General features: G+C 37.7%; 1 protein-coding gene across 2 annotated transcripts in view; it reads right to left on the bottom strand.

Moving 5' to 3' along the window:
• Positions 1-9892: 9892 nt before the first annotated feature.
• The window catches only part of BCKDHB (branched chain keto acid dehydrogenase E1 subunit beta), a 42723-nt gene continuing 30586 nt past the window's right edge, over positions 9893-22029 (bottom strand). For both annotated transcript variants that reach the window (XM_033143291.1, XM_033143292.1), the window contains exon 10: positions 9893-10041. In XM_033143291.1, the coding sequence (XP_032999182.1) occupies positions 9901-10041 (141 nt within the window). In that variant the 3' untranslated portion in view covers positions 9893-9900. The remainder of the gene's footprint in view (positions 10042-22029) is intronic.

Raw genomic sequence — 22029 nt, 5'->3', positions numbered from 1 at the left:
GGCTACACTTGGAGGAAGCCAGAGCTTTTGCTGTATCAGATGGTGAAACTTGACTACTTTACTTGGCAAATTTGCTCACTTACTTGTTCCTGCCAATGTCCATCTTTTCAAGTAAAATTTCCAATGGCATAGTCTCAGATAAAGCATATAGAAAAATTAGGCTGCCACCAACATTGATTGCAAAAATATTTCTTTTCTGTAGGCCTTTTGGATTTCATTTATTAAGATATTAGTGGGGAGTGCCTGCCACTGCCTGGGCATTTTAGAAACCAAAAAAATTATGTTTCTTAAATGGATAATGTAATTTGTGAGATTGGACCTGCCACGCCCAAAAATGGGTGAAGTCACATTCCAGTCCACAATCTTGATTCAAAACTGTGTCTGGCATCCAAATGCCAACAAAGACCCTGCCTTACCTCAAGAACCCCCGTGCTGAGTTTGGGCAGCATGCCCAAGTCATGCTTCAGGCACCATCTTGATTCAAAATGGCATCTGGCACCCAAACGTTGATGTAGATCCTTACCCCCACCTGAGGAACGCTCTTGTGCTAATTAGTCTAGCAGCAGTATACTATTTCTATCTCTCCCCCCCAAAAAAAAAATCCCCACTGCCTGTTTTATTTTGTAAACAAAGAAACAATACTTAAGGTGAAGAGTCACCAGCTATTTTTGTTCCATTATCTAGGGAGATTATCCAAGCTTGTTCTATTTTAATTACATTGTTCTTAATTATGTTTTATTTTTAGTATCATTTATCTACTTCCGTGGTCAATTATCTACCTTTTATTTCTCTACATCTTAACTTCTGTTAGTGAACTCTCATTTTTATTTTATTTTATGTTATTGTAAATCAATGAGGATTACAGCTAATTTAAAGAGCCACCAACGCAATGGTCTCCTTGAAATAAAACATCGATAAAAGACCCTTGGTATCACCAAAAAGAAAAAATAGACCAGTGAGATATACAGGAGAAATCATTTTCTTACCTCTGTAAAGGGGGCTTGCAATGCCCAAGAGCCAGATGGAGCAAGTGTCCTCTGTGATGTATGGGTGGGATGAGGGATAGAAGTACTGTACTTTTCCATGTACAAGACTATGTTTTTTACTCTAAAATAATGTTCAAAATCTGGGCTCAACTTATACACAGATAGTATCTCCCCCCATTTTCTTAAATCGGAGCCTCCAAAAATAGGGGGCATCTTATACATGGGGGCATCTTATAGACGAAAAAATGCGGTACTATCAGTTTCTCACGAATAATCAGTGGGAGATCTGGGTATTAGGTATTTGTAATGCCTGTTATTCAGCTAAATTCCAGGTGCTAGTACTGGAACCAGATACCATATACACCCAATTGATCACTGCACTCTACGGAAGAAGACCTCCTGCAGATACTATCCTATCAGGAGAGCCATTCAGTAAGATATTGGAACTTGGCACCTACCCTTTGGAATTTTCTCCTGCTACATATTGGATAGGCACTGTCTCCATGAGGAATGGCGCCAGGCAAGCCTCCCTGGGGAGAGCATTCCACAAGTGGGGGGGGGAGCTGTTGTTTACTTTATCACAGAGCTACAATTCCTAGCAAACTGAGCAAACTATTTTCCAGGATTTGGGGGGGGGGGATTATGTGCCCTGAATGTGTGGTGTGCACACAGCCAGAAGGTATCAGTTGCTGGAGAGCAACAATGGTAGAAAGTTTCTGCCTTTATATTGTGCTGATGGGCTTCCTATGAGAAACTGGATGCTGTGCTAGATGGGGTTGGGATCAAATCCAGCAGAGCACTTACATTTTAAATGATTTTAATCTCCAATATTATATTTGCATATTTTCATTTCCATTGCATTTTTTCTGGAGCCCGTTGAAAATGGGTGTAAGGATAACATTTTGAACTTGTAGCATACAATGGTTTCCTTAACATGGGTTATATAACAGAGAAGTCATAACCATCTCCAGTCAAGTCTTTTTTATTTCAATGGGGTTTATTCCCAAGAAAGTGGGGTTAAGATTGCTACCTAAATTTATTGATTTTAATAATTGGCCCAATAGGGATCTTTCCTCTCCTGAGCACAACTTAATTTAACATGTGTGTGCATTGTAACATCTCACCAGATCAAATTTCAGCAAATGCGTATTCCTTCTTAATTTTTTTTAATGATGTCTATATTACTCCTTTTCTTATATAAAGCAGTTGAAATACACATAGAATAAGTCTAGGTTTATTTATGTTTTATGGGTGGTCTGAAGAAACTTAAGTTGTTTTCTTTCACTGAAGATTACATATTGTGGCAGCACAACTCACTGTAACTTTGCATTTATTTTTATTGCCTGCTTTTGGGTATACCGTTGGCATTAAAAAATTACATTTTCTTATTACAGGTAGCAATACTGTGGGTTCTTCTCTGCTGCTTAACCATGCCAGTGCCCAGATTAAGTGCCACAGATATTTCTCCAAGAGTAATCAAATTGAGAAGCAAGAACATTTTGCATGGTTTCTGGAAAAAGGTAATTGCATTCTGCATGTTGAAAACGCAGTCCAACTTTCACTGAAATAAACCATTCAAATCCATGATGAACATCAAAGTTGTAGACATAAAAGGCAATGCAGTAAATTGTAGTACGACAAAATAACTGTTTAATTATGTCAAATTCTATATAATTTGAGAGGTTACCTCCGATATGGGTTATTTAAAGTTACGCCTAACTTCACTTCCTTTTCTGAATAAAAACATTGTCTGCTGAAAGTCATGGTACTGATCAGACCTCTATTTGATAATTTGGAACTTGAAAATGACTCACAAACCTGTCTGTATTTTGCTGCTTCCTTGTTGCGGAGCAACAGAAGCGCCTTTTAAGGCTGAGTTACTGTACAAAATCTTAACTAGGAAAAGGGCCGTCGAGGAGCATTAAATAATGGAATATATGAAAGCATTTTTGCTGTCTTTGTGTATTACACACACATGGTCGAGTAAATGCATTTATTGGCCTGCTGAAAGTTAAGTAGACATCAAGGCACCATTTGTATTCTGTTTTCATCCCTGTCCTCTTCCCTCCAGGCTAGATTGGCAAGGAGAGGTGAATGGAGGGGATCACTGAAGCTGGTACAAGCAAGCAGCCATCGGTTAGTCATGTCTTTGTGTATCAAGTGCACCTTGATATGGATTGCAAGTTCAAGTAGGCTGCTGATCTGGTCTATAGCCAGAGGTGTGGGAGGAGCCATGCCCATCTACCTGGATTAGCACACAAAAGCATTTAAATCAATGAACTGATCTCAAATGAATCTACAAGAAAAAACAGGAGGGGGAATGGGGTGAGGATTTATATTTGGTAAATTGTTTTGTACTTATTTAAATACTTCACCTTCATGTTTTGCTTTAAAAATGAATTAAAACATTAAGATACACCCACTGGCAATTCCATTAATTAATAAATAGGTTATCCAGCAGGGCTCTGGAATTTTTTAAAGAAAAGCATCATATTGTAAATTGGAGACACACATGGAGGCACAGGGAGATCTTGGATGCTCCCAAACATGGGCTAGCTAAGCATCACAGGGCTTGCAGTTCTTCCGAAAACCTAAGTTCTGCCTGAATTCTTCCTTGTTACCTCCCTGCCATTCACATCACCTTCACGGAGTCTTCTGGAGAAGTAGGAAGACAAAGCCCATAACCCTCAATGCAAACAGAAGCAGGGATGGCAGCCACAAGCTTCTAATGAACCAGGGGTTGCACCAGACCTAGAATTTTGAGGAAAGGCTGGGGTCCCTCATGATTTTGTGATCCTTATGTTATAGGTGAGACTCTGAAACAAACAGACCCTTGAAATATAAAGAGGTAGCCCAGAAATGATGGGATTTGCTGGCAGCATGACTTCTTCCTCAGAGCTCCTTAAGGCAGAAAGACAAGTCACCCCACTGGTGCAGAAATCCAATCCTTCAAAGACTTCCCAGATAGAAATTATGGGTTGGTTCAAGGTTTTTACATCTAGGAATGTGAATTTGCATCTCGCTTTGAAAAATGAGTAAAGATTATGAATCTTTAATCAGTATCCATTGCAATTTCTTTTAAAATTGTATTTGCACATATGATTGAACAGCCAATTGTACAATCGATGCATATTCAATTAATTATCCAATCAGTTTGAGGATTTCTCATTGCCATTTATAGCCAGATACAATTGATTTTCAACTCCTGACATATCAAATGCAAGTAGTTAATCACATTCACATCAAAATAAACATGCACCAAGAGATATTTTATGGCCTGCAGAATTCTATTTCCCCACACCCACCTATTTTGCTGCTGCAAAATAGTGAGTTGGTTTTTTTAAAAATCTGGTTCTTTTTCTTGGGTTTTTATAGTTCCTGGACTTCCTACAAGTAACTTCCACCATAAATGCCCCCCTAACTCTTTTCTTCAGTTCACATTGTTTTGAGTGAATGGTCCTAGAGTATAAATTTCTGGCAGGGCTATTATATAGTGATGCTATCAGCAACCAGACTGGCAGTCTTCAGTGACCAGTCCCAAGTGCTGACACAAGCCTCATGGTAGAACAAGCACCACAGCTAGGAACAGTACTTCAGCACTTAATAATAAAAGCAGCAAGCAGAACCACTTTTCAATTATACAAGCATTGGTGAGCAAATTGTCTGCTGATCTTGGTTTATTGGGGGGGTGGGAATTGGAATGCAGAGGATAAAAATTAATACACTAGAAGGCAAGGGGATAAATTTGTGGGAGAAGTAGTTAATGAAATTAATGTGTGATCTTGTTTTAAAAATTAGCATCAGACCTAAGTATCACACAGGAATGGTGCGACCGTGACAGAAAGAATCAAGTGCTACCTGTGCTCATCTAGCAGCATTACAGTAAATCAATGCATGCAATATTTAGAAGCAAGATTAGATTCCTCAGGAGGCTTGTGAAAATTAATAATTATCTTGGCAAGTTTAGAAGATGGAAGATCTTGATACTTCTCAAAAAATAAACAGGTGGGTGGGAACAATATCAAATCTTAGCTTAATCACCTCGATAAATATAATACTTTGTCATACTATCCATATTCATTCACACTAGCACCAAAGGTGCTTCATAGTAGAACAGGTGGGTGTTCTATAAGAAACACTTCTGCAGGAATGAGGTCATGAACAGAAAACCAAAGTGTTGCTGCCTGCTAAATAGGGGTAACTGAGATTCAAACCAAGGACATACCCAGTTGCTTGGATCCTGGCCTTAAGTTTCATTTATCTTTCACTATTTTGCTTTAAATATCTGATTCCTCCCTCCCAGATTCAGCAATATTTTAAAAATCCCCTTCAGTTTCAAATGCCACACAACATGAGGAACAGCTATTTAAAATAAGAAAAGAACTAACCCTAAACCTTAGGCTCACGAAAAGTTAAACTGTTCTTTGGATCCATGCCATGACTTATAGAAATCATATGGAAACTACAATGGAGGCAGAGATTTACTCAAGATATCTGTTTGTAGCCAAGGCTTTAGCGACAAAGCCAATACCCTGCCTGCAAGGGAAGAACTTGCACATTCACTAAATGCCAAGAAATTTATTTTGCAATGGAGTATTTCTGACTTCTTTTCCTTTGGTATGCTGCTTTCGAGTTGCAGACTTGATAAGCTAAAAGGAACATGAATGTATATGCATATATGCACTGAAAGGTTAGCCTTTTCTTTCTTTCTCCTTAAACATTTGTTTCGTAAAATGTAACAAATGCAAAAAGCAACAGATGCCTCAAGAAACTGCATTTCTACCAGTAACTAAATTTGATTAGGTAAGCAGGCATAGCCAAACCAATTCTAATTTCAGAATAAATATATGCATTCGTACAGTCGCATACTTCTTTCTATCCTGGCCTGCTTTCAGGAATCAGAATAGATTATTACTTGCAGCAAACTATGTTTTTATCTTTCAAACTGTAGGCCTGTAATACAATTTGTAAATGAAAAAACACAAACTAGCACAAACAATCTTACATACATTTTATTTTAAAAGCTAATGTTAAAACAGAGTTAACATAAACATTCCTTATGTTACCGGTAACTTACATAAAAATGTTACCTTTCAAAATGCTTAGAGGTCTAGGGTATCATGTGCCCGATATTAATGAAGATACATTTCATTTGTGACTTTTTTACTGAGGATTTCGTTGTCATGTGCTGCATTTTGGCAAAAGGCATGTACAATTTTCACATTTACAAGTATCTGTTTTTGTATGGTAAACACATTTAAAGGCATTTATCTACAAATACAGGTTCAATAGGTGCACACTGCCATCTAGACAAGGTTGTGAGAGCAGCACAGAAACTGAAGAATTCCAACCATCCATGTTATGAATCTATTCCTGTTTTAAAATGCATTAAAAATGTAAAAGGTTATCTTGGTCTACACAATGTGTTAGAAAGTAAATACAATGCTTTGGGGTGCTGAGATAAATCCTTTTAGAAAAATGCACAATTTTCTCTAATGATACAGTTATTATATACAAGGTTAACATTTTTGCTTTGCATTCAAAATAAAATCATAATGCAATATCTAACTTTCATACTCAAGTGTAGACCCACTGAAATAAACGACTCAAGTAACTTAAACTCACTCATTTCAATGAGTATAACTTCCAAGTATAACTTAGATATTACCCAGAAATACCTAATGAGTCTCAGACTCACAGGAGTATTTCTGTGAAATTACTGGTGTTAATTATATATTTTCATAACTCCATGGCAGCAGATGCTTCTTCATCAGTTGTGCCAACCCACATTTTTTAACAAAAGCCTTGAGCAAGCAAACTGATTTGAGAATTATGTTTGTTTTTAATTTTGGATCAAAGAGTAGCTTTTGATTCTAACTTTAGGACACCTGGCTTTTTCAAAGAACTGACAGTTTATGCCACTGATATAATGATATCTAAAAATAAATAAAATAAAATGTCCAAGTGTAAAACCACTGCCAGTTTTAGTTGAAACACAAATAGGTCTGTTGTGAAATCAAAGTAAACAGATCTATCTAATAAGGCACACAAAAAAGCATACCAAATGCTTCCTGATTAGTAGGCTGTATCTAATGATGTGTGGGCAATGGGCCGCTATGAGAATTCCACTTCCTCTCATCTTTCTGCAAATCTGTGCCAAAGGACCCCCAACCTTCTGGAGATTTTGAGGGTGCACAGGAAGCTGAAGGGGAAAGGAGGAATAAATTATGTTGCACAAACAGAAGTCTTTTGTGCTAGTGGAACAGCAATGTTGGACACAACGTTCTATCTTCATTGTGTGGAACCCAATACATCATTTATAGGGTAAAACATTTTAGCAGTTTTGTCACATTCAAAATGAGGAGCGGGGAAAGAGAATCACAGCCAATGTTTTACGGCAATCACCTGCCCATTCTTGAATGCACAGCTGGCAGAAATGTTGAGCTTTTGATGAATAGCCAAGATGAGTATCCAAATCAATGCATTTGAGAAAGTAATCTCACTTAGTTCTCCTCTACAATTTTTGAAAGTTCTCAATTTTATGCTAATAGTTCCACCAAGAGCAACTGCTTTTTCTTCTTGTTCTTCTCACCTTTGTAGAAGCAGAGAATGTCTAACAGAGGTTGTTTCTGAGTATAAAAAAGAGAACGTATTACAAAGTAGAAAATGTTTATGCAGAATTTCAATATGCACACTTTTAAGCACTGAAGGTTACAATCCTATGCACTTTTTAGAGATTCATGGATGATAAAGCTATCAATGGCTACTAGTTAATATGTCTGATCCAGCAGAACAGAAACAGGCAGAACAGCTGGAGAATGCTGTTGTACTCATATCCTATTCACAGCCTTCCTATGAGCATCTGGATCGTCAGTGGACTAAATGGGAATTTGGTCTGATCCTGCAGAACTCTTCTTATGTTTTTGCATTCCATGCATTTCCTTTCATCATTCCATTTAAAATGCTCCATCTGTTGAAATATACTCTAATTCCATTTAGACTTTAAAGAAATACATTTAAAAGACCTCTTTCAGAAAGTATCTATGCTCTTTGGAAGTCAGTCCTTTCTGTTACTTTCACTCCCTTTTACTTCTCTCTCTCTCTCACTAACGTTGCATTATTTACTGAATTGTAAGCTTTTTGTCAGATAAATTTAAAAATAATTTTGTACTGTGCTAGGCTTGCATGGCCCATTATTTATTGCTACTACTATGGAACACAGCATGCATGTGGAAATGGCATAAACATAATACTAGTCTTATAATTTGGTTGCCTTGATTGTTATACCATGTTTAATGGTATTTTTTTCTGGCAAGACATAACATCATCACATAACCTTACTTTAGTGTCCTGTTATGATTGCAAAGGGAAATACTGTGGTTAGACTGCAAATAAAGCACATGATCTAGAAATGTTTGCTTCTATTTACACAGGCAACCTTCATGTATGAAATTTCATGTCTGAAGTGGCCCTGAAGTCTCATATATCCAGTAAGGTCTTGGTTATTTTACTCAATTTGGATATAGAAAAGACAAAGAAAGAGTAATTATTAGTAGCCTCCCACAAGTACGGAATTTCCTGTGTTATGAGCATATTTCTGAAACATTATAAACCCCTTTTTATTTGCACTGGCACTTGGAATGAAAGAAAAAGCTTTTAATGGGAATTGGGGAGGCGGAGAAGTTGCTAATTTGGTCTGTATATTTTTAAACTTACTTCCCACTCCCCAAAGCTCTAGCAGCAGTAAAGGTCAAACAAATAGGTAATTAAGATAAAAATCATTGCACCAATTAACTGAATAGGAATGTATTATATCAGGCAGTTAGGTACTTACCTAGTACTAACTGAAACTAAAAATGTTAAAGATATCAATCAAATTTTGCAAGTATACAAAAATGTGGCTTGGATCCTAACCAGCCCTCTATGAATGGGAGTCTCCTTCCCTTTGCAGAAGGAACCAAGATCCAGCAGAGGTTCCCACAGGAGTAAAACAGCAGGGCAAGATTTTCGTTAATTTAACCTTCCCGCTGCAGTGCTCTGTGCTCTCTCTTATGCCACTTCATAGTGTCCCACAACCCTTCAAATGCATTGCTCTGATTTCCTTTGGAATACATCAGTGAGGCTGAAAGGGGGGTTGGGTATCTTGTCATCCAGAACCTCCATATACACCACCCTGGCTTGTGCCCCAGGGAGGTCATTTGGGTGCTGCTAATGCAGAGGTTTGTCTTCATCCCAGAAGTCGTCACCTCCATTGTCTCTCGAGACAGACTGATATCAACAACCTTTAAAAATAGCCCTAAAAATGGTTCTAAAGTGTGCAGTCAGACCATGAAAACTGTAGGACAGTGTGGCTTGCAGTGCTTGTTTTAGTTTTCTCTCTGTGCAGGTCTAAACAACCACTTAGTCTTATATCATGAAAACTACAAAAAAAAACAACACTAGGAAACTTGTGTGAGAAAGGTATGTCCTCAAGATAAAACCTGTACATCTATGATGCACTGCCATCACAGAACAACAATACTGTAATCAGAAATCCTTGATAAGTTACTTTTGAAAACAAATTGTTTCTATCTACATCTTATAGCAAGGTATAAGTTTTAAGCATCCATCAATCAATGGTTGTCTAATACCTTGCCAAACTGTAGCAACCCTGAGCATGTAAAAATATCTGCTACCATACCACTCAGATTTATATGGTGACTTTGCTCAACGGGAGCACAATTATATATATGTTTAATAAGAATTCATCCTGCTGAATTAAATTATATTTGCTCCCTAGAACATATGTTTGGGATTGCAGGCAAGTGATTATGCAGTTTAAAAAAATCTTAGAATTTTATCTGAACATTTTAAAACTAATTCCAAACTATCTAAATATATATTCTCCACACACACACCCCACTTACCTGCATGATCAATAATTAATCATTTTCCGAAGTGCATCATAGCATTTCCATTTGTCTGGGATATAGAATGGCTCAAATATGTGAGGAAATGGAGTGTCATAACCACACACTCTTGAAATAGGCGCTTCTAGGTTCAAGAAACATTCCTCCTGTTAATGAAGATAGAAGAAAGTGAATAATGCCAAAAGTTTTAAAGGACATTCTTGACATTTTAATACTTATTAAACTATGCTTGGATGACAGTCTTGGAATTCAAAGAACACAATTAAGGGTTGTCCTGATCCTCTAGGAATTCCATCATCCCATCCTTTCTCAATTAAAAACAGAAAATCTAAATATACCGCCGATCTTCACACTCCAATTTCAAGTTACAGGTCACAAGTTAGGTGACAGGTCACAAGTTAAGGTGCTTAGCTCAGTGTTTTTCAACCTTTTTTGGGCAAAGGCACACTTGTTTCATGAAAAAAATCACGAGGCACACCACCATTAGAAAATGTTAAAAAATTAACTCTGTGCCTATATTGACTATATATAAAGTAATTTTTCAATTTTTCCCACAGCACACCAGGCAACATCTCGCGGCACACTAGTGTGCCGCGGAACAGTGGTTGAAAAACACTGGCTTAGCTGGTAATGTTCTGGAGAAGGCAGGTTCAGGACCCTGGACAGTTCTGAAAGTACTACCGGTAGCCCAGAGTTTTTGGCGAGAGTTCAGGACTATGACTCCTGATCTTGCACTAAGAAAAGAGGCAAGTTATCTCAGTACCAGTACCAGCATGAAGAAACTGCAAGATGTTTATAGCCAGGCCGTGAGAGTCCTTCTCAAAGCTCAACTCTTCTCAAGGATTCATGTTACTGAAAAAGACGCATGTGATTTCCCCCTGCACACATGGCTGGATCATTTAAATGTTTCCCAGATACGCAACAACTTCTTAGCGATTAACAGGTGCGAAAATGTCTAAGGGACACTCAGGTATAAATCAGTCTAAAAACCAGCTATTATCAGTCAATGGAACAGATTTGGCCTTCTCACTTTTTCCTCTCACTTCCAATTTATGCACCAGAAGAGCAGAATAATCTCTGTGCCTTGAAAAATAGTAAAAAGCAAGACATCATTTTTGTCAACCCCAGTGTCAATACTTGTTTGCATCTCCCAGCTGTCACTAATGAAAATGTTTTAAAACTCTCAAGTTAAAAAGGAATAGGGTTGTTTTTTAAAAATCTAAAAGGAAACAACGCCAAGGCAAGGAAGAAGTCTCATGAACTCTTGCCCAAAATAAATTCACTATCTCAGTGATGTCTTAAACTTCAATATTCTATTCAGAGAAGAACCAATAGAACACAGACAAAAGAAAGAAAAAGTGAAAAAAATAAATTAAAATGTTAGGTTTTATTGGTCAACACCAGCACTTTAAATCTCATAGTTCAAAAAAACTTATCAAAATTCATCAGTTACCACTGACATGTTTAGTATTAGTTTTAAATGTGTCAGCTATTCAAACCCATGCTGCTCCCATCATCTAAGAAACCGTAAGTCCTCAAGATTTTATGGAAGAATGAACAAAATCGGTAAAAAAAAATACATTACATTATTTAAATAAAGAATTCAAATACATGAATAAACTAAACTGCTAGCTGAGCTTTCTTCCTGGCCAATAAGCTTTCCATTTTCCACTTACAGGAAGATTTTCACACATAAATGCCTTCAAAAAAAGCAATTGCCATATGCATTCTGAGGTGGAAGAGTCCCATGAGATGATCATGTTACTAAGTGAACATTTGAATGAGCTGGGTTTGGGGACACAGGAGATGAGTTGATTACAACTGATTGAAAAATAATCGCAAAGCATTTTATTGCCTGGAAGTAATAAAACTAGAAACACAAACATCTAGCTGTGAACAACATTGTTCAATGTACTGGGTGTAGTAGCAGTCAAGTTCTCTAAGTAGCATAATGCACAACAAACATATTAAAGAAGAAAATGGCAAATGAAAACCAAACTCACAAAGATCTCTGCTTTGTATCTTTTCTTTAGCACAGTGTATCTAAATCCCAAACCATTAAATCCCTAACACCAAATGTGCCCTTTTTCATTGCTATAGCACCAGGGACAATTCTAGAGTTGAGGAGGGCCTTCCTATGATAATGTCCCTCGGGCAGACTTCTCTGGCAGTAGCAACTGTGAAGTTGGAAGCCATGACTTTAAATTTTCCATGCTGTACTGCAGGCGCCTGCTGTGAGGGGCACAAGCATGCATCCACACCAGTGGGTGTAGCTAAGGTGCTAGGGCCCCAGCAGTTGCTTAAAGGTGCCAGGTGCTGATATTGGGTCTACACTTAGGGTGTCATATCAGCTGATCTCTTAGGTGAACTCTCTTGTAAGGTATGCTCTTAGGGGTTGTTTACACAAAAGATTTATTCTATCAGCACATCACTAAAAGCATGAGTAGGCAAACTAAGGCCTGGGGGCCGGATCCGGCCCAATCGCCTTCTAAATCCGACCTGTGGAGGACTTCCGGCTGACGACGCCATAGCGGGTGGTCGTGGGCTGCTTCGGCTGCGAAGCGCCCAGTCCACCCCGGGGGTTAGGAGCCCCGCAACCGCATAGCGGGGCTCCGGTTGGGGTGCGGGAAGAGCGTCCCGCACCCTGGGCTCCCCGGCTGAGCCCGCTGTGGCTCCGAACCCTTCCCCCGCGCCCCCTGTAAAGGGGGAGTGGGGGTGAAGGGACCACGGAGCCGGGCTGTAGGGGACATGCCCCAACCGGGGTGACAATGCGGCGATTAATCCCGAGATGAGCGTTGAAGTTCTACCTGGGATGTACAGCCTCGAAGAACCCGGAGGTCGTAAGTACAAGATCGGACTAAATAATATGCTGTTTGGAGCGATCCGGGGGAAGAAGAAAGGCAGCCTGCCTCCCTCCCTTTGGTTAGAAGAAGCTAACCAGCTTGAGTGACTGTTGCTATTGAATTGATTACAAAGTATCTAAATTTTGAAGAGTGACACTGTTACAATTTCCCTTTGGGGAGTAAAGTGGTGAAAGATATCTCCGTTTAAAAGTTTCGGTCTTTGCATCCTGGCTTCAGGAAAAATGGCGACGAAAGGTTCTAACCGAGGTGGAAAACAACCCTCACAAAAGGAAGGACAGAGAGACAGGAACTGTAATACGATACTCACTCCTACCCCCCCTTCTGCTATGCTGGGCTTTGTCTGTAAACTTGTTTTGAACTCTACTCTGACGGATGAACAAAGGCTCCTTGAGCTGAGGCTGGAGCTTCTTTATCGGAAAGTGAGAGTCTTGTGTGGGAGTCTGAAAGGAAATGAATTTCCCACAGAGGAGGCTTTTGTGTACTTTGACACTTTGGAAGAAAACTTCTGCAAGGAACTGAGAGGGTTGACAGGAAGATGGAGAGAAACGACAGGGCGACTCCGGAAAAAAGATTTGGTCTTTGGGGGTGGCAACCCCAAGACGGCGACAAGTTTTGTTATATCCAGCCCCCGAGGTGTGAGCTCGAGGGCATGGGACAAAGAATTAAGATATTTTCAAGAAGAACTGGATTGGTTTAAAGAAACGGAGCAGCCGGGAGGATGTGAGCTGGATACCCTGAAGTTCGTTGCAAGGAGCGTTCTGAACTGTGCCTGGACCTGTGGCTACTTGGGAAAAGAAGATAACTGGAAATTTGGCTCTGACACCATCAGGAGAAAGACAATGGATAGAGGAGGAGTGGGGTGAAGCATTAAGTAATTTTAAAACGGTTGGATTTGGTAACTTGAAATTGGAGTGTGAAGATCGGCGGTATATTTAGATTTTCTGTTTTTAATTGAGAAAGGAGATATCTGAAGTTTTCTGTTACTAGCAGCAGACTATAGGATAGAAGTGTAAGTAAGGAATAAGATAAGAATAATCTATGAGAATCTAGGATGAAGTATGATCATAATGAGGTATTATTAATAAAACTAGTATAAGATGAATTATAGATTAGGTTGAGTAAGATGACTATTGTATTTTATATATAAAATTGTGTTTAATTTTTAAAAGAAGCGGTTAAAAAAGTAGATCAAGGAGGAATAACCAAAGGTGAAAAGGCAGGGGAAGTCTGGTCAAGATTTGGAATTAGAAATTATTTTTTTTTTCTGAAGAGAAGTTTAAAGAAGAGGAAAAAACTTGGCAATGTTTGTATTTGTTTTAAGTATGTAGTAGATTTGTATTTGTATAAATGTAGGTGTGGGTATGGGTTTATGTTGTAATAAGAAAAAAGTCAATAAATTCTTGTTAAAAAAAAAAAAAAATCCGACCTGTGGACGGTCCGGGAATCAGCGTGTCTTTACATGAGTAGAATGTGTGCTTTTATTTAAAATGCATCTCTGGGTAATTTGTGGGGCATAGGAATTCATTCATTTCCCCCCCCCCCAAAATATAGTCTAGCCCCCCACAAGGTCTGAGGGACAGTGGACCAGCCCCCTGCTGAAAAAGTTTGCTGACCCCTGACTTAAAGTAATACTGGGGAAATGGAAGTACCATGGTACATGGGTTTATAAATTGCACCATTTCTTTGGTGTAGGTTGCACCATATACTCTGATCCCTTTGAGGGTCAGCACAGTTGACTTGTAAGGATCAGCACATCATATTTCCAACCTTCATGTGAAACATGGCCTTATGATAAATCACACAAGGTGAGCACTTCCTTTGAACTTTGTACAGAAGAGATTTTTCCTTTTCCTCTTCCTTTTCCTCTTCCTCTTCCTTCTTCTTTTTCTTTCTTTCTTTTTTGCATTTCCACGTTGGGTTTTTTCTTAATCTGTTTAAGTTATTGCCATATCTGCTTAGCATTAATCCAATGTATTACAGATGAATTCTGGGTTACATTTTTCCTAGATATTTTTACCAACACTTTTTTCCTTTCATATATAAAAAAGAGCTTCTAACATTATGTACTGTGTTGTAGATTTTCTTTAACTAATTACTTTCACCCTGCAGACCATAAATCTATTCAATAAGGGTTTTTTGGGGGGGGGAGTGGAAATGCTTGTTTTAGCATTTCATTTTCTTGTACTGTGAAATCCTCAATGTGAAACCCTCGGTAAAGCCGCAGTTCTGCTGACAAAGTGAAATGAAATTAGAAAGAAAATTGCTACTTGTAATTTTAAATGTTATGATGAAAACAGAATGTATTAAAATCTGAAGTATTAATATTTGCGGATAGAATGCAGCACTGCCATATGTTAACACTCTGAGCCAGTTCTTTCCAATATAACTTGGGATCCAATGCTTCAGGATTTGTTCTGCTAATGATGTTTTTAAATTGAGATGTCATACTAACAATGACAGTTGGATCACTGATGAAAATTAGTAGCAATAGCACAATCCTAACCATGTCTACATAGAATCAAGTCCCAGTGAAATTAATGGGGTTATCCCCAGGCAAGTGGGATTAAGGATTGCTATCTAAGAAATTGAGCTGTGATCCAGAAAATCCAAAAGATCCAGGAAATATTGCTTCTACCATAAGATCACTGGGTAGCCTCATGCAACTTACCATCACTTAGGGAACCTGAAGTGACATGTTATTAACTACAACAAAGCTGGTTGCTGCAAATGCAGCAACACTCCCTCCCTCCCTCCCTCCTACATCCTATCCTCCTACGTCCTATAACACTTATCTTCCTGTTCTCATTTCCTCAATAATTTAGAACACCTGCATGTCACAGGAGTTTAGGAGAACGGGTACATTATTTGAATTAATTTTGGGATGCATTTTAATCGATTGATTGCTTGTTTTTATGTGTATTGTATTATTTATATGATGTTAGCCGCTCTGAGCCCAACTCCGGCCAGGGAGGGCGGGGTACAAATAAAAATTTATTATTATTATAATTTATTATGGAAGGAAAAGACTTCCACTTATTAGCTGATGTAGTATGATTTGCCAGTGCCACTCAGCCACCTGTTTTAAATACGCGTAAGAAAAAGGCAGTGCTATTTTTCTAGAAAAAGAGGGGCCAGAACTCACTAAGAACGCTTGCCTTGTCCTTGTATAATGGAAATGGCGCCCACCTGAGAAATGCCAGAATTGAGTTCTGATGAGTTGCAGCTGGAAAAAAAATCCCCAAGAAAAAGTATGCCAAACTATCAATTTCTCATGCTCTATGTGTGTAGATAATCTATTCAATATGAAAAATGTTAGGATGAAGAGGTCATATTTAATCCTGACAGTTTACAAACATGTTACAATAGAACGACCAATTTAATACCACCCTATGGACAGTTGCATAAAGATTTTATCTATGTTGAAATGCATTTTCAAACCAAGTGTGTTTGTAGTGAGATCTATCTTTTTACACAAGCAGACTTATGGCATTCAAACACACACATTTCTTAAATGAAATCTGATACTAGCCTTTTTAAAACAACACACCATTCAGTGCTAGCCACCCAAGGGGCCTTCCAGAAATTAATTGCAGAAACTTGGGCTTGTAGATAGCTCCTTTGTGTGACAATACTGAACAGTAAAAGTTTGGCTGTGTTTGGATGAGTGGCCAATCTTCAAATACTTTAGGATTCATACATTTCAGCTTTCCAATAAAAGCATGGAACTTTCAAATTATTTTCTTTTTTCAAGATCACCATCTGAGTTGTCCTTGGACTCTCATATACACAAGCTGTTTCTTGTATTCCTTTTGGATTGTACTGATGCTATACTTCAGCTGTCCTGCTGCAATAAATTATAAAATTTCCGACTTGAATTAAGGTGACTATTTAAAGTAAAACTAAAAGTTCAAAAAGATTAACTTTCAGGTACATCTGAATGCCTGCAGTAACATTTTAAAACAGATCTCACTGAAGTTACTTGTACACATTTCTTTGATCTATTGTTTAACTTTTCTTTACATTTGTGTAAGATGCACTGCATATTATGAAGGATATATTTCTGAAAGCTTGCATCTTTATATATTTCATACCAAATTGTATTTATTTATAAAATATAGCTGTACTTTTAACTGATATGGCAAGTGGAAATGGAAAAAACAAAGCTACTTTGAGAGTTATTTAAATCTGTATTCGGAGAGATTTCTTTGCATTAATTATTATTTTTCTTGTGGAATCCTGTGTTCTTACTATAAACATTTATTCATGAAAACCAGATTTTTGTTCATATTATTAGCCTCAATGCTTCATCAAATTTTCAGTCTCTGAAAACATGAGCTTCTAATGTCAATGTCATGATTCTTTAGCAAGTTAGTTTCCATCTAAACACATCTGTTCTACAATGCAGGAAAATATAATTGTTAAGCTTTGATCACTTTTTTTGAGTTTCAGATATAGAAGAAAATTATTGTTAAGAAAATAAGTGATCACTCTATCAACTCAGTAGGGGCTATTTATACCAATAGTATATGTGTTACATGGCATTTGATTTCATGATGTCTAACACTTTACACATGATTATTTAAAATGTAAAAGCTTTTAAATTCCAAAAGAAATTGTGGTATCATTTTATAGTATTTACTTGAACATGTGAAAATAGTTAGCTACGTGCACAATAAATTAAGTTTTGCATATCCCACCAAATGAAATGCCGATGTATCCTTAGCTATTATACTATTTTAGAAGAATGCAATGAACAGGAACCTCTAGCAATGAGGAAAACCTGTTAGCGCTGAGTTGCAGTTTTGTTCAGCGCTGAAATCTGGGGTTCTCTTTTTCTTTAATTTATGACAAAAAAAATAAAATCCCAGGCTGAAATCTGGTGCCCTATTATATACATTTCATTACAGTTAAAATCAATCTGACTAAACACACGGAGGTGAACATCTGAATTCAGTCTCGAATAGCCAACTTCTGGAGCAAAATGCTTTTTGAAACGCTTAAACAAAGCTTTAGGTACAGTTTCCAAACCTTTGGAAATTAAGTGGATATTTAGGTCAAAAGCAAATACATTGGCAAGTACAGTCAGTTCCTGACAGCTTCTAAGTGATCTGAACCTTTTGCTCAAGTATTTTAAAGATATGCAGCAACATATGCAATTATTTAGTTTTAACCACTTTTCTACAGGAAGGATGCAATCACTGCAGATGTTTCAGAAAGCAACAAGAGAAAGGAAGGAAGACTGAACTTGCTAACAGCAAACGTTTTATTGGGGGGGGGGGGGAATCAATAGTGAAATAGTTCAAATTGTGATACAACTATAAATTGTTGTTCTATTGGCACCCACAATCCTAAATTTATGACAGCGCAGTAAATCAATAAGCAATGTCATATTAAGGTGGCATGATCTAGATCAAAGTGGCCTACTTAGGAGCTAAACATTTCAGTGCCAAAAACCTGTCATATATAAAACCTAGAAATTCCTGTCCGCCAAAAGGTTTCAGTATGAAACAAAGTACAAAAATAACACTTGCACAGCTGAAACGTCTCTTTAAAACGTACCTGAATATTAGCACAGAGATGATCGTAAAAAAAATGTTTACTTAACTTGATTTATATTGCCTCTAATAAGTTTTCTATACCAAGCACACAGAACATTCTTCTCTGCTTCACTGAACTTGTTTAATATTACCCTAAAGTATGTATCTAAGTTTGACTGGTGCCAGAGCACTGTATTGGCAGACCTGACCATTAGCATAACATGTTTAGGACTGACCAAGACTTGACCGGTTGGATTCAGACTTAGTCATGCTGAGATGAGAGCACAGTGAATCTAACTCAGTGTTCTGATTTTCAAAAGGCTTTACAATTCTGAACTGTGATCAACTCTTCATGCACAATCCATGTTGGTGAAGAGGATGTGAAACAGCATTAGAAAATCAAATAAAACAATTCCTTAATGCTGTGTTCAGCAAAACTGACACAAGGATGCAATCATCTAATATTCACTACTAGATTGAAACTGATTACAAGTAATGTAGGAAGTACTTAAAAACTAACAGTTTAAGAATACATTTTAAGGAAGATTCAAAGTGCTGCAAAAAGCAAACAAATCTAATTAAATCAACTAATATTTTTAAAGGAAAGTTGCATGCATACTTCAGCAAACTATAAAATTCATCATTCAAGATTAAATAGAAACTGTCAGGCAAAACCACAATCTTGAGGACTAAGGGAAAAAACTATTCATGTTAAAACCCTAGCTATGTAGGAATTGTTGCACATGTGTCTTAAATAAACCTTGTTAAAAGCTTGAAATAAACTATGCTAGAAGGTATGGGGCCTTTATTTGTAAAAGAATAAATTAAGCAGTTTTAACCTTATTGTACATAATATTTACTTTAATCTACTATTCTCACAAAATGTAGTTTAATCTCTGTCCCTGAAATGCAGACTCTGACACAATAAATATTTTCATTAAATATTTCCTTTAGCTCACTGCAAGTTAACCTAAATATTGCTACTTTGTCCTTAACACAGGCTATAGGTTTTATACTCCAAAAGTGTAAAATGACATAGAGTATCTAAATGCTTAGCATATGCATGCACACAAGCAAAACTGATGTTGTTTGTCTCAGCCAGTTCAGTTCAACACACAGCATATTTTTAAAATCTCATAAGTATATCTAAATATGCAATTATTTAGGAAACATTCAATTCCTAAGAGAAATATGTGTATACAAACAAAAAGCATCAGGGAATACTGTAGTTAATTAAGGTGCCTATTGGTGACAAATTTGCTTGCTGCGAAGTACATCAACAAGCTTCCTGAGGCATCAGGCTAATCAAAATATATCATTTTGACTTTGCTGTCTACATGTCGGAATCATGCTACATGGAAATCTCTCATGTATGAATTTAGCTGAGATTCCTGCAACGCAGCGGATTGGAATAGATTATTGTTGGGATCCCTTCCAACTCTGCAGTTCTATGAATCTACAGAGGTTTCTCGTAGTGTTTCCCCCTTTATCAAAACGGGGAAATTTATTTAAGTAGTAATGGAGAAATTTGTTCTTACTTTAAACCAACTTCTAACACCTACAGCAAAGCTGAAACATAAGCTTTCAATTTTTATTTTATTCTGATTATTAATTTAATTTCCCCACACACTCATTGAAAGTATGTTATCCCACAAACCCTCAGGGTACAGCAAACTAACGAGTCACATAAAGTCAGCAGAAATATCATCCCTGAGCCTTATAAATCCAATGAGTTTGACACAGACCTGTACAACAAAACTCATATCAAGTGGATATTTCCACAATAGAAGAATGGGAAGTTCAATCCCCGCTCCCCATTGCAGCCCCTCTCACCACCTCTCATACAGATCTAGAGGTTCCCCAACTCTATAAATCACATTTTCAGATGCATGATAACTGCATGTTTATAATGTGTTAAAAAATTATTTGTGCATTTTAAAACGCTTTGTATGTGGTCTCTCACTTTCTATCATCTACACACCTTTGGGAAATCTGCACATTCCACAATTTTCCTTTTTCAATAGACCTAGCTCACATAAATTAGTTTTAAGAACATTTATCATTATTTTCTTCAGTCTATGAAAAAAACTTTTATCTGTTATAATGTCCTAGGAAATAATACTGTAGCTGAGAAATTTATCTTGTGCTGTTTTAGACCAACATCATTTCACTTGAAAAAAATAGCACTGTATCATTTCAGGTGTACAAACTGAAGTATTCAGGTCCAGATTTATTTTCAATTTCCTCGCTGCATTCTAAATAAGTTTAGAATTGTATATACTTGAAAACAGAAGTCCGAAATACTTTTCTTTTCCCCTGCTAAATTAGCCTTTCTGCATTAATTTGCCAGGAATCCAAGTGTATAGCACCTGGAGAAATGCAGCCTGTCAGACCTTAATCAATGCAAATTTTGTTACCACTGAAATTATCATTGCTGCTCAAACAATGCACTTTCTCCAAGTGCAAGAAGCTAATCAAAAGCTGTAATTAGTTTAAGTATCCATAAAACTACCCACAAAATTATGCATTGTGATATAAAGTAAATAAACCATTAGGTAGCAAGTATTACCAGCAGCAGATATGATTATTTCACAATTCACTTATCACTGTGGTTGTTGACCAAGTTGAATGAGAAAAGGATGTGGTTTCTGAAAACGAAACTGCAGTCTAATGATGAAGACATATTTGCTATTTGATACTGACAGAAGCATCTCAGAAACACTTCACACACCATGCTAAGACAACCCATGGCTTAGTACAAACAAGCAAACATACAAATTCTCGAACAGGAGTTTATGATCATTGTGTCTTCCCTGCCAGCTTGTGGTTACAACTCATGGTTTGTTAGGAGAGAGATAAACCACAGCCCTAGTTTAGATGGCATGCTAAGCCAAACAATAGTTTAGTTCAGCACAGCAGAATGACCAGAGGAAGAGCAAAGTAGCTGCAACTTCATTTCTGGGAAGCTGTATGTTTCCTCGTTCACACTAAGCTGGTGGCACAAATCAGGCTACTGTTTCAGTCACTTGACCTTTGACCTCAAAGAACTTGTACTGCTTGTCCACACTGGATGAGGATGCTTCGTCTCTGTGAATATTCAAAAATATTACACCAGCTCATGGAATCCACTGAGGTAAACTTGCAAAAAATAGCCAGGTTTAAATCTGTGTCACTGGCAGTGCTTGTGTGTCACTTTAAACATGTGGTTAAGTTTAACTTTGGTTTAATGGTGAACACAAAGTGTGCTGGTGCACAGGGTGATAGTTGTGGTCACTTCATTCCTCCCCGATTCCTGAACCTGCCACACTGTCATAGATTTGGACTTAATGCTAAGCCAATCTGGCTTCATGGCTTGTTTTCCCCAAATAAATCATGAGCTATAGCTGTAAGGTTTGGTCTTTGCTTGTTGTTGTTTAGTCGTTTAGTCGTGTTCAGTTCAGTTCATGACCCCATGGACCAGAGCACGCCAGGCACTCCTGTCTTCCACTGCCTCCCGCAGTTTGTCAGACTCATGTTGGTAGCTTCCAAAACACTGTCCAACCATCTCATCCTCTGTCGTCCCCTTCTCCTTGTGCCCTCCATCTTTCCCAACATCAGGGTCTTTTCTAGGGAGTCTTCTCTTCTCATGAGGTGGCCAAAGTATTGGAGCCTCGGCTTCAGGATCTGTCCTTCCAGTGAGCACTCAGGGCTGATTTCCTTCAGGATGAATAGGTTTGATCTTCTAGCAGTCCAT

Source organism: Lacerta agilis, chromosome 3 (assembly GCF_009819535.1).
Source record: "Lacerta agilis isolate rLacAgi1 chromosome 3, rLacAgi1.pri, whole genome shotgun sequence".
Lineage (NCBI taxonomy): Eukaryota > Metazoa > Chordata > Lepidosauria > Squamata > Lacertidae > Lacerta > Lacerta agilis.
Note: the sequence above shows the minus strand (reverse complement) of the source record. Positions and strands in the feature narration are given on the sequence as shown.